This window comes from Gossypium hirsutum, chromosome A01 (genome assembly GCF_007990345.1).
Source record: "Gossypium hirsutum isolate 1008001.06 chromosome A01, Gossypium_hirsutum_v2.1, whole genome shotgun sequence".
Classification (NCBI taxonomy): Eukaryota; Viridiplantae; Streptophyta; class Magnoliopsida; order Malvales; family Malvaceae; genus Gossypium; species Gossypium hirsutum.
Window position 1 is genome coordinate 24,144,596 of NC_053424.1, and position 16,463 is coordinate 24,161,058.

Sequence of the window (16,463 nt, forward strand, 5' to 3'; positions counted from 1 at the left end):
TAATGATTTAAATGAAAATTTTCTAATAGATTAATGACTCAATTTTATAACTTTTTAAAATTAAATGACCAAAGCTTAAATGTACTAATAATTTAATGAGCTTGAGTGCAATTTATCCATTTTAGACTTCTTACTTTTTTTTTTTTCAACATTAAATTTTTAAAAATAGTTGAATTTCGTTATCACATTGAATCCGATTCTTTATTATTAATTTAAACAGGTGCCGCATGTAACGTACGTGCCGTGTCCTTCCAAATTCAAAAGCGCCTTTCATACTTGGGTTCCATTTACATGGACACGAAAACGCGGAACCATTCTCACCGCTGACCACTAATATTATTCCGTCACTGACATATGAGAATGCGTCACGTGATTCCCGAACTTTACCTATGGCATTCTCGTAATTAGCCTCTAAACTCCTCTATATAAAGGATTGTGCACTATCGAAATTGTCAAACAAACACAAGGGAAACAAGATAAAAAGTATTTTGCTTTGCCTAATTTGTAAGCTTTGAGGTTAAGTGAAAAAACTATGGCTGAAGAGGGACAAGTAATTGCCTGCCACACTGTTGAGTCATGGCAGCAGCAGCTCCAGATGGGAAACGAGTCCAACAAACTGGTAAATATCTTTTCTTTGTTGTAACTTAAGAAAACTGGTACAGAAATTGCTGTTTCTTTGTATTAGCTACCAAATTTTGCTTGCTAGGTTGTTTGGAAAAATTGGTTTTGTCTACGTAAACTTGGGCTGATTTCAGCGAAGGACTTAGTAATCTCCTGCTTAATTTGTCCTGTATAGTTCTTAGCAAGGTCCTCAGTTATGTACTAGTGGTGTATCACAAGTATTAGGTGTTGTTTATTGTGTTGTTATGATAAATTATAGATCTGTATGTATGATACTTAAGAAAAGATTTATTTGGATAGGTGGTGGTGGATTTCACAGCATCATGGTGCGGGCCATGCCGTTTTATATCACCAATCCTGGTGGATCTTGCTAAGAAGCTGCCCAACGTCATATTCTTGAAGGTGGACGTGGATGAACTGAAAGTAGGGTCTCTTAAGCCATTGCTTAATTAAAAAGCCTGTAATTTTAACTTTTGACTTGTCAAATTTTCTTACACCATGCTCTTTGTAATTGTGCAGTCTGTCGCTCAGTCGTGGGCTATTGAGGCGATGCCAACTTTTGTGTTTCTGAAAGGAGGCACCATAATTGACAAGCTTGTGGGTGCAAGGAAAGATGAATTGCAGCAGAAAATTGCCTTCCATTCATCTACCTCGGTGCAGACAGCATGAATCAACATTTAAATGTACTTGATGTCTGGAGTTGTTTATGAAACTAGGATCTTATGAATGTCTGACAGACACTAAATAATGTGTGGTTGTATTTATATTTGGCTACTCTCTCTGCCTGTTGTCCTTGTTTCTATTTCAGATCTTATCTTATATTTAAATTAGTGTATGCTTTCTATAAGTTATCTATGTTTTTATACTTGTTTATCCCATATTATTCTTTTGAATTTCACCCTAGTTAGCATGGCTTTCTTGGAACCACTCTTAACCTTAAACACCTACATAAATTTGTATCAGTAATCCAGAAACTTCCATATTTACTGTTTTGAGTTTTAAAGTTTTGGTTGAGACAAGTCCAGTTCACTTGCTATGTTTGCCGCCGATCCCAACGGACCCATAGATGAAGAAATAGTCCGAACTAACTGTACATATGTAGCTAATATTTGCATCCAGATAAGCATGGTCAAGAGCAACAAACCGGCAATACGACAGCTATGCTGAGAAGTGTAATGTGATTTGTTCCAGCAAGTATGAATCCCCTTTTTTCCCTAGTCCCGTAGAGTGCTCTCAATATGTTTCATTCATATTACTGTCCGTTGATGAAGACATGAAGAGCATGATCGAGAGTCGATTTTCGTCCTCGTCGTAGAAATGATTCCAACAGACTGATGTCAACACTGGATTAAAATTTAACCCAGAAGAAACTATTAGCTGAACTCAAGGTTGAGTCTGCATAACATAGTTATGGATAATCTCTTATTTTGCTCATGCTCGAGATCTCGATAAACCTCAGGTGCTTCAAAATGAAGTGCCTCACCTGGTTGTGTACCACAGGTAGCTGGTAACATTCAGATGCTCCAAGAGTCCAGGAACTGTGATTCTTGGGCTTTCCCCTAGAGAAGAAATGTCTTCATTGTAAGTCTCCCATGAAAAGTTGCACAGTTGCCTTGCTTTGGAGAGAATACATGGGCCTGGAAAACAATCATTACTAACTCTTAGATATTGTATTGAGATACTAACATATCTAATTACATTTACTACAACATTAACATCGTTGGCAGAACGACTCATTTGTGGATTATCCTACCAACAGATAATTAGAATAATCAGGACATAAAAAGCCTACTTGCTGATAGGTTCCCAAGGAAGTAACAGTAGGATCTGAAGGAACTAAAGCATGTTCACATAGTTTAATAGCTCTACGAAGCTCCTTCAGAAGATCGTGTTTAGGTCGCCGGATTAAACCTAAACGAGGAGCACTTGTCAGTCACAATTTAGAGTTCAAAGACAAAATCCATGGTAAATGTTGCTGTATGTATATACAGAAGTTTGGATCCATGAGAACGCAGAAAGAAAAGGAAATGAGAAAAATTGGTGGCAATGACCTCAGTTTTCTCACAATATTCATCAATTGGAGCATCATAGTCATAACTGGTTTTAATAAATGGTCCGTCCATAGTTGGTTCCTCCATGATACTATCATAAGTATATTGATCATTAGCCATAACCTTAAAGTCATTGCTGGCACCCTGAATCTTTTTCAATTAAAAACATGGTAACTAACCAAATAGTAGTTGATACATGAGCAACAATTTTGTACGAAATGATTAACGGTAAAAGCCAAGTCTTGAACAGGGCACCAAATTCGGTAAACCTTCTCATTATTGGGTAAAGGTATGTAAGATAGATAAAAAAAAAAAAAAGCTTAATGATAAATTTGGTCATTAACATTTGCATGTTTTATCAAAATGGTCCTAACTGTATTTTTGAGTCTTTTTTGGCCATGAACTTTTGATTTTTTTTTCAAACTGCATTTTTTAACAGATTTAATGAATAAATTCGAGGTTTCAATCATTTCTTTCTTTCAAAATGTTTCAATCTTTTGTATATTTGTTTATTGAGAAGTTTTTTTATTGAGTTAATTTTTTTGATAATTATGTTTATTTTCTTTAAATTAAGAGTTATTTTTTAATTCAATGTATTATTTATTTATTCTATTATTTCCATATGTAATTGTCCTATTGGATTATCTAAGTAATAAATTACATCTCATTAAAAATATTCCACATATAAAATTTCACATCATTCCCTTTAACCTTTTTAACGGTATTTTCATTAAATCTGTTAGAAAAAACACATTGAAAAAAAGAACAAAAGTTGATTGCCAAAAAAGCTCAAAAATATAATTAGGACATATATCATGAGACCTTATTGGTATGAGGTAGTTGCGCCAAAATGGATTCCTGGTCACATCAGGAGGAAGTTCAGAGTGTTCATACCTAAACAACGGGTGGATGGCTTCCTATGAGAGGAACAAGTAGTCTTACCCAAAGATGTTAAAGGGCTAGTGACCTGTCGAGGCGTTACTTTAGATGGAGTGAATGAGAAGGTCAACGATTTGTTTGGTGCTAACACGCGTTTGAGTGGTGAAGGGGTATAACATTATTAATAATTTTTATAGGTTATTTATCTTATATATATTGTTAAATTAATTTGTTTTAAAATTAAAATTATGAGTAAACTACACAGATAGTCATCCAACTATCAAAAAGTTTCAGTTTAGGCACCCAAAATAAAAAAAAATGTTTACAATTTAAGCATCCACGTTACATAATTTAGTTATTTTGGTCACTTCGGTTAAAATCACGAACGCAACTACGTGACAGTTAAAAAAAATTTGTATAGTAACAAATTTAGCCTTTAATTTTTACATATTATATAAATTTATTCATAATTTTAAAAAATTAATCCTCTAAATTTATAAATAATCTCAATTTGATCCTAATTATAAAAAATTAAAGAAATATATAAAAATAAATAAATATTCTAAAAGAATAATTTTTTATACAAATGACAATGCTACGTGGACATTAGCAGAAAATAAAATAAAAATTAAAAACTTTTAAAAAGTAAAAATTTAAAAAGAATATTTAAAATTTTTTATTGAAATATACATCTAGATTCGTTTAAGATGGTTTTTCTAAATTATATAGTTTAAAAAATATCAAAAATTAATTTTCTTTAAAAAAATTGATGTTTATTGATGTTTTAATTTTATTGGTACCTTTAATTTTAAAAAATAAAAATAAAAATTATTGGTACCTTTTATTATGTATAAAAATTATTTTATAAAATAAATAAAACAATTTAATTTTATTAATCGTACATGTAATTTTTTTTTAATGTATGAATATATCCAATTAAAAAAATGTGTCAGTTATTTTATTACATGTGTAGCCTAAAATGTGTATATATTATTTTATAGCCTAAAAATTTTAAATAATTGAACATATTCATACATTAAAAGAAACTTTACACATACTATTAATAAAAATAAAATTACATCCTTAAAGGTACAAAAAGAATTAAAACATTGATACACATCATTTTTTAAATAAATAAATTTTTAATATTTTTAAATTATATATAATTTAGAAAAATCTTCAATGAATATGGACAACTGTATCTCCAGATTCATTCTGAACTTAACTTTTAAATCGTTTTTATTATTTTTAAATTTATTTAATATTTTTATAATAATATTTTTTTTACAAATTTATAACATTTTTTTAAAATTTAAATTTTTTTAAAAAATTAAAATTTTTAAAAGAATTTAATATTCCTTTTATTTTTTTATTTTTCAAAAAAATTAATTTTTTTTATTTTTGTTGACATGACAGCTGGCGTTGCACTACCACATTAGCAACTGTCGTTGACATGAAGCATCACATTAGCGTTGTTAACAATCATGTCAACGTTATAATGGTCAACGTTAATCAAAAAGTCTATTTAGCTAGTTTTGTTAGTTCAAAGGATCAATTGGGTGCAAAAAGGTCGTAAGGGCTTAATTGATTTTTTTTAAAAACTATTAAGCTTTTTTTTTAATTTATTAATAATTACACATGATAATTTTTTATACTAACGAGTAGCTTATTCTTAGATATGCCACGTAGGAATGTTTCCTTACATTGAACATCAAATTGTTATAGTGTGTATATATATATATATATGATTAGTCCGACTCATTATTTTTTGTTAAGTATACATGTCCAATGCATATTTGAACATGAACATAAAGATATCAGTCTTCAGGAACTTTAAGATACACAAGAAAACAAAAAGAAAAGTAAAATATACTTATGTCTGATAAATAGGCATATTTAAAACTTCTACTCAAGTTAAAGTTCAAATAACCTGGTAGATAGAAATTTAGACCAAAGCATCCACTGGCATCTTAGGCTCTTACCATGCTTCCATGTCTTCTCTTTTTGAAAGCCAAATCCTAGCTAAAACTAGAAATCAACCATAAAAACCAAATATAAGAATCTCTTACCTGAGAGAGGATGATGGGGAGCTTTTGGTTCCAGGAACCATGGAATTAACTAAAATTACAATTTTTTTATCAAAGCATTTACTCTTAAACAGGGTAAAAAGTTTTTAAGTTTACCCAAAATTCCACTCTGTACAAACATAAGGTCTAATGTGAAGATGAACATATAATCCCACTTTTTTGCACTGTCTTAATAAAACATACCAAGTCACATCTCTCTACGAAATTATACTACACCGTTCCAAAAATAAAATTACTCGAAGGACAGAAAATGATTAAGAAATAAACTAAAAAAAGAAAACCCAAAAATTCAAATATGCCCAATTAAGATCTTAAGATGGTACATTGCCAGGAAAAAGTTCATGTCCATTCCAAAAGACGTAAGTGTCTACGGCATCCAAGCCTTCATCTTTAGCCTTATTTATAAGATTCTCCCACATCTAAATCCAAAAAAAAAAAAACCCAAAATTCAATCTTCGTTTCCTCTTTTTCTAGGTAAAATAAGAAAGAGAAGTGAAAACCAAATCACCCCTGGGGTGCTTCTGTGATAATGAATGAAATCAGAGATGGGGATTCTCCTTTGTCCACTGATGAGAATAGCTTTGTTATCATAGGTAATGTTGCATTGTATCAACTTAGAATTCACTAACAATGCTACAAAGAATAAAACCAACGGCTTGAAAACTGAGCTTGTTTCCATTTCCCTTCAATAAAAGAACCTGAATTGGTGAAGTTGGCAAGTGAAAGAATTGCTCCAAGAAACAATAGAAACTGATTCAAAACAGATTAGCATAAGTGGAAATGCAAAGAGGAAGAGAATAGGGAAGAACTTAGGAAAAATCTCTATCAATTTTATTGGTTTAGCTATAATTACTCCCAACAGGAGCCCAGTTCAATTATACAAAGATAAACTAAGGACCTCTAGTTTTGTTGTTACTAATCAATTATACAAAGATAAACTAAGGACCTCTAGTTTTGTTGTTACTAATCAATTATACAAAGATAAACTAAGGACCTCTAGTTTTGTTGTTACTAATAAAAATATCCTAAACAACTTCTCCATTAGTTGTCAGTTAGCAACAGAAAATACAACTATATAACTGCTTACAACAACTTTAAGGAAAAGTCAACAGTTAATCCTAACTCATTAACATTCACCCTTCTCCTTATAGCTTGTTGAATCTATAAAAAAATGAATAAAGAATACAGAACATAAACCCATACCTGAAACACAATTAAGTTGAAGTACCTTCTTGCTGAGAAGGCAGTTAGTACCACTCCTAATTTCTCCCTCAATCAGCAAAAATTTGGAGCAGACAAAAGGCTTGGTGAGCACATCTTCCACTTGACCACATCCATCATCCAGAAACTTCACCAACGATCAACTGTCCTTTTGCCACCTTTTAATGAACTAACAACAAATCTAGTTCTATGTCCTTGAACTTTTAGTGCATAAACGAATTTGCTAACACAACAATCGCACTTGTATTATCACACCAGATTGTTGACTTATCATCCATAGGAATACTGAGCTCCATAAGTAATGACTCAAGCTACATAACATCAACTGTGCAAATGCTAAGTTGTGATATTTAGCTTCCGTTGTTGAATGAGAAACTACTTGTTGCTTCTTCAAACACCATGAAACATGATTTTCTCCAAAGATTACACAATACCCTATACTAGAATGACGATCATCTATGTCTGACCCCCAATTTACATGAGCAAAGCTTTCAATAGACAGTCTAGATGCTAGTTTAAACATAATACCATAATCAATTGTACCCTTCAAGTACCTCAGAATTCTCTTTATTACCTTGAAATACAAGTCCAATAGATTAGGCATAAATTGGCATATTCTGTTTTCTACAAATGCAATATATGGTCTGATTATCACTACATATTGTAAAGCTCCTGTAATGCTCTTATATTCTCTTACATCAGTAAAAACATCCCCTTTAGTGAAAAACAAGTTACCATTTATTACCATTGGTGTTGGCTGACTTTTAGCTTCTTCCATCTAGTTGTATACACTCGGCCCGATTTGTAACACCCCGAACCCGAAACCGACACCGGAGTCGAACACGAGGTGTTAACTGACTTTAACCCCTTATAAAATTTATTTTCCAGACACTGCCCAATCTGTGTACTAGTCGTTTTAAAAATCATATCTTGAGTTTCGTAACTCGAAAATCAGTTTCGTGATTTTTCCCAGAAACTAGACTCATGTGCCCATCTATGTATTTTTTTCTAGAATTTTTGGTCGGGCCAATTTGTACAGTTTATTAGTCAAAGTCTCCCATGTTGCAGGGGTCGACTACACTGACCTTTGCCCATTACGACCTGGATATCTCCCTGCACGGGGCTTCAATACTGATGCCGTTTGTTTCTATGAAAACTAGACTCAGAGAGGAATCTGTACATATATGGTACGACCCCTAATTATCTCTGGTTAATTTATATTGAATTTCCAAAGTCGGAGCAGGGAATCCAGAAACCGTTCTGGCCCTGTCCCACAAAAATCTGATTATCTCTTAATATACTGCCCATATGATCTTTTCGTTACTTTCTCATGACAACAGACTCATCGAGCTTCGATTACATAATTTATTCATCAATTAATTCCACTCCTACTATTTTTAGTGATTTTTCAATCTCATGACACTGCTGCTGCCAGCATCTGTTACGAAAGTAACTAGGTCCATTTCATGCCTACCCTTGATCCAACTCAATCGAACCTTCGTGCCATTTTCGCATGGCTTAAAGTTTACATGCCAAAGTTCAAACACAACGTAATAGCTTATACATGCCAAAATGTTCTTCTAAGCCAACTAAGAAGAAGGTACCAAAACTTGCTATCCGGTGTGATGACTTCAATGACGGCCTGACCCCGCAAAAATAGATGAGTCCAAGCAACCTATAATGGGTGACAAGGAAACACCGAGTGAGTTTATAACTCAGTAAGTCATAAGCAATGCACTACCATCCATCAATAACATTATCACAAGAGGAAACAAAATGGAACGAGACAATTTACTCCATCCATACCGAACCATACCATAGTTCCTCCAACCTATCGAATCAGTTTCATATCAATTCATGCATTCACATTCCATATACTCATCACTAGGACATTGAAGCATTTTCATAAATCAATTTATTTTCGTTACAATCAAACGACTAAACGGCCTTTCACCCATCCTACGATAAATTTTATGTACGTGACTTCAAGTATATTTGTCACATAGGTTCAAACTTACCGAGCTCAACACCAAGTATAAGCATAGCACCTATTAGCCATGTACTCAAGACACTTACCCGATCCGCTGTCCGCGATCGACTCAATAGTGTCGCACACATAGTGTCCATAATGATTCACGAATGTATATTGAGTCCGCACACTTAGTGCTATATAATCAACTCGCACACTTAGTGCTACGTAATCAAATCGCACACTTAGTGCTACATAGTCAAACTCGCACACTTAGTGCCGCATGGTCAATTCGCACACTTAGTGCATCATATTCATTTCGCACACTTAGTGCAACATAGTCAAATCGCACACTTAGTGCTGTACAATTTAATCCCGCGCACTTAGCGCCAATCTCATGGTCATAAATGGTTATACCCGCACGTTTAGTGCCGAGACCAACAACTCAGTACATCTTACCTCTTTTCATTCAACAATTTCATCATCACATCCGTACATGCATATATATATATATATGTATATTTATTCATTCCATTCAATATCAATACATAAACATTATGACCATTTGAAATAATACCAACTACATGCTTAATGACTTACCTTGTGTTGGGTAAGACGGTTCCAACTCGGCTACTCGATGACATTTTCTTTGCCTTTGCTCGATTCACCTCCTTCAACTCCTTGAGCTAAATCAATAATTTAACTAGTTTAACCACTACGATTATCACCAAATAAATCACATTCAATTAACACTACCCATTTACATATACATCAACTATCAAATTCTCTCTCCTTATCTAATGCCGAATGCTTATATAAGCCCTAAGTCATATTTACACATTTATCAACTTTCCAATTCAACTTAATACCAAAAATTAATGACATTTAAATAGCCAACTCAATTTCATCCTTAATATTTCTTATAACAAAATTTATCAAAATTCAATAAGAAATACATTAAATTCCATGACCGAATTTGCATTTCACCATAATAGCCACTTGCCCTAAAACAATTAAGCCACAATCATTTACTTTACCTAGCTTAGACTTAGATTAATAATTATCTAAATTATTTAAACATTCAACACAAACTCTTCTTTAATTAAGCACATATTCGGCAAGGAAAAATGGTAATTTAGCAAACCTTAGTTTAACATATAATTTGTTTATAACACATTTTAAGCCTTCTTTTCATGCCGTCAACTCAAAACACATACATTACTCAAATATAACCAAGTTCATATTCGGCAATAGCATCCAACATGATAGCCGATTCTTTCTACTTGGCATCTAATGCATACATATGATCATTTGTTTGGCTCAAACGCCCATCCACCATGATTCGTCCAAATTAATATGAAACAACAGCCATATTCTTTATTGACTACTATGGCCGAAAGCTTTATTCATTCCCAAAATCAAATTTTAACATAAACTTTTTACCTTAGTTTAAGCCTAGGATGACCGAGTGGTGTTTCTCCCCTATTCTTCCTTCACATTCGGCTTAGAAGAAACAAAGATGAACACTTAGTTTTCTTCACCCATCCCCCCCTTCTCAAGCTTCAAGTGACCGAATGTTTTTGCCCCAATTCTTTCTTTCAATCCGGCCAAGAAGAACCAAAAAAAACACAACTTGTTTTTCTTTCTTCCTTAGAACATTCGGCCAAGGGGAAATGAAGAAAGATGGACACTTTTTTTTTGTTTTTCCTTCTTACTTTCACGGCAATGGGGAGGGGAAGAAACAATTACACACATCCTTTCCTTTTTCCCTTTCTTTATTTCCCCATACTTCTTATTATATTTTATCCTACATACCTCACTAGGCCAACATGTTCCCAACATGTTTCCACCCATAGCATGGCCGGCCACTACTTATTAGGAGGGGGAATTTGACATGCAAGTCCCCCCTTTTTTCCCACATGCACTAATAGGTCCTTACGCATTGACCTATCACATTTTAAAATTTTCTCACATAAGTCCTATTGACTTAATTCACATGCAATCGACTAAATCGAAGCTTGAAATTTTCACACATTCATAGTTACATATTCTAGACAATAAATATCACATTCAAACATTTCGGTGACTCGGTTTAACGGTCCCGAAACCACTTCCCGACTAGGGTCAATTTTGGGCTGTCACAACTCTCCCCCACTTAAGAAATTTTCGTCCTCGAAAATCTTACCGGTAAATAGGTTTGGATATTGTTCTTTCATCGAGCTCTCGGGTTCCCAGGTTGCTTCCTCGATCCCGTGTTTGAGCCACAACACCTTAACCAACGGAACCCTTTTTATTTCGCAACTCTTTCACTTCACGAGCTAGGATACGAATCAGTTCTTCTTCATAGCTCAAGTCAGATTGAATTTCAACTTCTGAGGGATTAATCACATGTGACGGATCGGATCTATAACGTCGAAGCATTGAAACATGAAAGACATCGTGAATCTTTTCAAGTTCATGGGGTAAAATCAATCGATACGCAACTGGACCGACTTGTTCGGATATTTCGTATGGCCCAATGAATCTCGGACTCAACTTGCCCTTTCGGCCAAATCTGAGTACCTTTTTCCAAGGCGAAACTTTAAGAAACACTTTATCTCCCGCCTGATATTCAATGTCTTTTCGTTTCAAATCCGCATACGATTTCTGACGATCCGTGGCTGCCTTTAGACTTTCGCGGATCACCTTTACTTTCTGTTCGGCATCTTTAATCAAATCAACTCCGAAAATTTTACTTTCACCAAGCTCGGTCCAAAACAATGGCGTACGGCATTTACGACCGTACAAAGCCTCATAAGGTGCCATCTTAATACTTGATTGAAAACTATTGTTGTAAGCGAATTCAATCAAAGGTACATACTGTTCCCATGAACCACTAAACTCAAGGATGCAGCATCTCAGCATATCCTCGAGTATCTGAATTATCCGCTCGGATTGTCCATCGGTTTGGGGGTGAAAAGCGGTGCTAAAATGCAGCTTGGTACCCAAAGCTTCTTGCAATTTCTTCCAAAATCGTGAGGTGAATCTCGGATCTCTATCCGACACGATAGAAATAGGTACTCCATGTAATCTCACAATCTGAGAGACATACAATTCGGCTAGTTTATCCAATGAAAGATCCGTACGCACGGGGATAAAGTGAGCCGACTTAGTCAGCCTATCAACAACAACCCAAATCGCATCCTTCTTACTTGCGGACAATGGCAGTCCGGACACAAAGTCCATTGTGACTCGGTCCCATTTCCACTCGGGTATCATGATCGGCTGAAGTAACCCTGAAGGCACTTGATGTTACGCTTTCACTTGTTGACATATTAAACATCTCGAAACAAAGTCGGAGATGTCTCGTTTCATACCACGCCACCAAAATCGACGTTTCAAGTCGTTGTACATTTTCGTGCTCCCGGGGTGAATTGACATTCGGCTACAATGGGCTTCGTTCAGAATCATCGGAATGAGTTTCGAATTCCTTGGAACACACAAACGACTTCTAAACCTCAAACAACCATCATCATCAATCTAAAACTCCGATTCCTTGTTCGGAACACACTCAGCTCGTTTTGCAACCAATTCATCATCGACCTTCTGAGCTTCACGAATTTGATGAGTCAATAATGGTCTGGCTTTTAATTCAGCTACTAACACATTGTCAGGTAGAACAGACAAGTGTACATTCATCGCTCGCAAAGCAAACAGTGATTTCCGGCTTAAGGCGTCCGCAACCACATTAGCCTTTCCCGGGTGGTAATCAATGACAAGCTCGTAATCTTTCAACAACTCAAGCCAACGTCTTTGTCGCAGATTCAAGTCTCGTTGAGTCATCAAGTATTTGAGACTTTTGTGATCCGAAAACACATGGCACTTCTCACCAAACAAATAATGTCGCCATATTTTCAATGCAAACACAATGGCGGCTAGTTCGAGATCATGGGTCGGATAATTTCTCTCGTGTGGCTTCAATTGTCTCGACGCATAGGCCACAACTCGACCTTCTTGCATCAATACGCAACCCAACCCAAGTAGGGATGCGTCACTATAAATGACAAACTCTTTACCCGATTCGGGTTGCACCAAAATTGGAGCTTCTGTCAAATGAGTTTTCAGTTGATCGAAGCTTTTCTGACATTTCTCCGTCCATTCGAACTTAACATCCTTTTGAAGTAGCTTCGTCATTGGTGTGGCTATCATCGAGAAACCTTTGACAAATCGTCGGTAATAACCGGCGAGCCCTAGAAAGCTCCGGACTTCGGTAACATTTCTCGGAGGCTTCCAGATAAGTATGGCTGAAATTTTGCTCGGGTCAACTCGAATACCCGATGCGGATACCACATGACCCAAGAAGCTAACCTCTCTTAACCAGAACTCACACTTACTGAACTTAGCATATAACTGCTTATCCCGCAAAATTTGCAACACTAGCCTCAGATGCTCAGCATGTTCGGTCTCATCTCTTGAATAGACCAAGATGTCATCAATAAACACAACTACGAACCGATCCAAATACGGCCTGAAGATCCGATTCATCAAATCCATAAACACCGCAGAGGCATTAGTGAGCCCAAACGGCATCACTAAGAACTCGTAGTGACCGTACCTCGTTCTGAAAGCAGTTTTGGGTACGTCCGAATCTCGAATCCGCAACTGATAATAACCTGATCTCAAATCTATCTTTGAAAACACCGATGCTCCCTTTAATTGATCGAACAGATCATCAATACGCGGTAACGGATACTTATTCTTTATCGTCACTTTATTCAGTTGACGATAGTCAATGCACAACCTCATGGTTCCGTCCTTTTTTTTTTCATGAACAATACTGGTGCACCCCAAGGTGAGAAACTCGGTCGAGCGAAACCTCTATCCGTCAATTCTTGCAACTGAGCTTTCAACTCTTTTAACTCGGTTAGTGCCATACGATACGGAGCGATCGAAATTGGCGTAGTTCCAGGTACAAGCTCAATACCAAACTCTACCTCCCGAACAGGTGGCAAACCTGGTAACTCTTCAGGAAAAACATCCGGGTATTCACAAACCACCGGCACCGATTCGGGTTTCTTTTCTAACTCCTTGTCATCAAGTACATACGCGAGGTATGCTTCGCACCCTTTCCTTACATATTTCTGGGCCAACATTGCTGATATTACAGCTGGCAACCCCCTTAGGTCCGCAGACTCAACTCGGATTATTTCGTTATTTGCGCACCTCAAATCGATAGTCTTGCTTTTGCAATTCACAACCGCATCATGCGCGGTTAACCAATCCAAACCAAGAATAACATCAAACTCGTCGAACGGCAAAAGCATCAAATCGGCCGGAAAACAGGATTCTCGGATTATTAGAGGGCATCTCTTACACACTTTATCAACAAGTACGCATTGACCCAAAGGGTTTGATACTCGAATTACGAGCTCAGTAGACTCAACAGGTAGAGTCTTACTGGTTGCTAAGGTTTCGCATACATATGAATGAGTAGAACCAGGGTCAATCAATGCAATCACATTAGTATCAAAGAGAGTGAAGGTACCAGTGATGACGTCGGGGGAGGATGCCTCCTCTCGTGCGCGAATGGCATATGCTCTAGCAGGAGTACGGTTCTCGGCTCGATCGGCCGTATCAGAGGCCCCCCCCTCTGACTACCACCCCTGCCTCCTAAAATTCTCGGTGGTCTACCTCTAGATGTCACTCCACTAGGTCTTGCACCTTGAATCTTATTCTTCTCATCCAGCTCTGTGCAATCTCTAATGAAGTGGTTCTTCGAACTGCATCCGTAACAGGCCCTGCTAGTAGACTTGCCCCAACATTCACCTAGGTGTCGTCTTCCACATTGGGGACATTCAGGTTTCTCGTGACGATTATTGCCCACACTAGCTACCGAAGTAGCTCGGGAGCCCATCGATGGGCTTGCCCTGATGGAAATTCCCGCAGTCGCCCTCGACTTATTAATGTCCTCCCTGAACTTCTTTACAGCTGAGATCGGAGCTTTACCCGTCGATCTTTTACGATAATCTCTAGCTTCAAATTCAGCCTTCCTCTTCTCCTTTCCAAGTTCTTCCGCCTTGCAGGCTCGTTCGACTAGTGTTACGAATTCTTTTATTTCCAAAATACCCATTAGTAGCTTTAAATCTTCATTCAATCCTTCCTCGAACCTTTTGCACATAGCAACCTCATCAGCTACACACTCCCGGGCATACCTACTGAGTCTTACGAATTCATGTTCGTATTCAGATACAGTCATACGGCCTTACTTGAGTTCCAAGAACTCCTTACGCTTCTGATCAATGAACCGTTGGCTAATAAATTTCTTTCGGAATTCCGTTTGAAAGAAGTCCCAAGTTACTTGCTCGTTCGGGACTATGGAAATCAAGGTCCTCCACCAATAGTAGGCTGAGTCTCGCAACAAAGATACAGCACATTTTAGACATTCGTCAGGTGTGCATGACAATTCATCGAACACCCGAATGGTGTTATCAAGCCAGAACTCGGCCCTTTCGGCATCATCAGTTACTATGGCCTTGAACTCCTCGGCCCCACGCTTCCTAGTCAAGTCTACAGGTGGCTTACCCAGCCTCACAGGATCAGCGACTGATGGCATTACAGGCTCTTGGGGTGGATTATTCAAATTTGGGAATTGTTGGACAGCCGGGTTGGTTCGGGCATATTGCGCGACCCACTCATTCATCATGGTAAAGAAGGCTTGTTTAGCCCCCTCACCTTGATTATTCGCAGATGACTGAGGTTCAACAGGCGGCGTCGCGGCGTCCCTTGTGCAGGAGCAGCCGCTACGCTCTCAACGTCATCCGCTAGGGTTCTTTCTTCACCGGGGTCCATTTACAAATCAAAACAAAAACATTTCAACCGTCAGAAGTCATCACACATTTAAACATTAACATTCGGCATGTATAGCTAGACTCATACGCGCTATGGTAGTCCTAGAACCGACTAAACCATAGCTCTGATACCAATAAAATGTAACACCCCGAACCCGAAACCGACACCGGAGTCGAACACGAGGTGTTAACTGACTTTAACCCCTTATAAAATTTATTTTCCAGACACTGCCCAATCTGTGTACTAGTCGTTTTAAAAATCATATCTTGAGTTTCGTAACTCGAAAATCAGTTTCGTGATTTTTCCCAGAAACTAGACTCATGTGCCCATCTATTTATTTTTTTCTAGAATTTTTGGTTGGGCCAATTTGTACAGTTTATTAGTCAAAGTCTCCCATGTTGCAGGGGTCGACTACACTGACCTTTGCCCATTACGACCTGGATATCTCCCTGCACGGGGCTTCAATACTGATTCCGTTTGTTTCTATGAAAACTAGACTCAGAGAGGAATCTGTACATATATGGTACGACCCCTAATTATCTCTGGTTAATTTGTATTGAATTTCCAAAGTCGGAGCAGGGAATCCAGAAACTGTTCTGGCCCTGTCCCACAAAAATCTGATTATCTCTTAATATACTGCCCATATGATCTTTTCGTTACTTTCTCATGACAACAGACTCATCGAGCTTCGATTACATAATTTATTCATCAATTAATTCCACTCCTACTATTTTTAGTGATTTTTCAATCTCATGACACTGCTGCTGCCAGCATCTGTTACGAAAGTAACTAGGTCCATTTCATGCC

The 16,463-nt window shown here is 36.9% G+C and overlaps 1 protein-coding gene across 1 annotated transcript; it reads left to right on the forward strand.

Moving 5' to 3' along the window:
• The first annotated feature begins 238 nt into the window (after positions 1–238).
• LOC107916540 (thioredoxin H1) lies at positions 239–1,468 on the forward strand. Its single transcript, XM_016845811.2, has 3 exons — positions 239–619; positions 922–1,044; positions 1,141–1,468. Exons 1-3 carry the CDS (start codon positions 533–535, stop codon positions 1,288–1,290), a joined length of 360 nt encoding a protein of 119 aa, XP_016701300.1. The 5' UTR covers positions 239–532; the 3' UTR covers positions 1,291–1,468.
• Positions 1,469–16,463: the final 14,995 nt, after the last annotated feature.

Bases quoted from the DNA above. Each gene is read 5' to 3' on its own strand.
- LOC107916540 (XM_016845811.2), top strand. From the start codon at position 533: ATGGCTGAAGAGGGACAAGTAATTGCCTGCCACACTGTTGAGTCATGG. The intron at 620-921 runs GTAAATATCTTT...TTATTTGGATAG, and splicing joins GAAACGAGTCCAACAAACTG to GTGGTGGTGGATTTCACAGC. The intron at 1,045-1,140 runs GTAGGGTCTCTT...GTAATTGTGCAG, and splicing joins TGGACGTGGATGAACTGAAA to TCTGTCGCTCAGTCGTGGGC.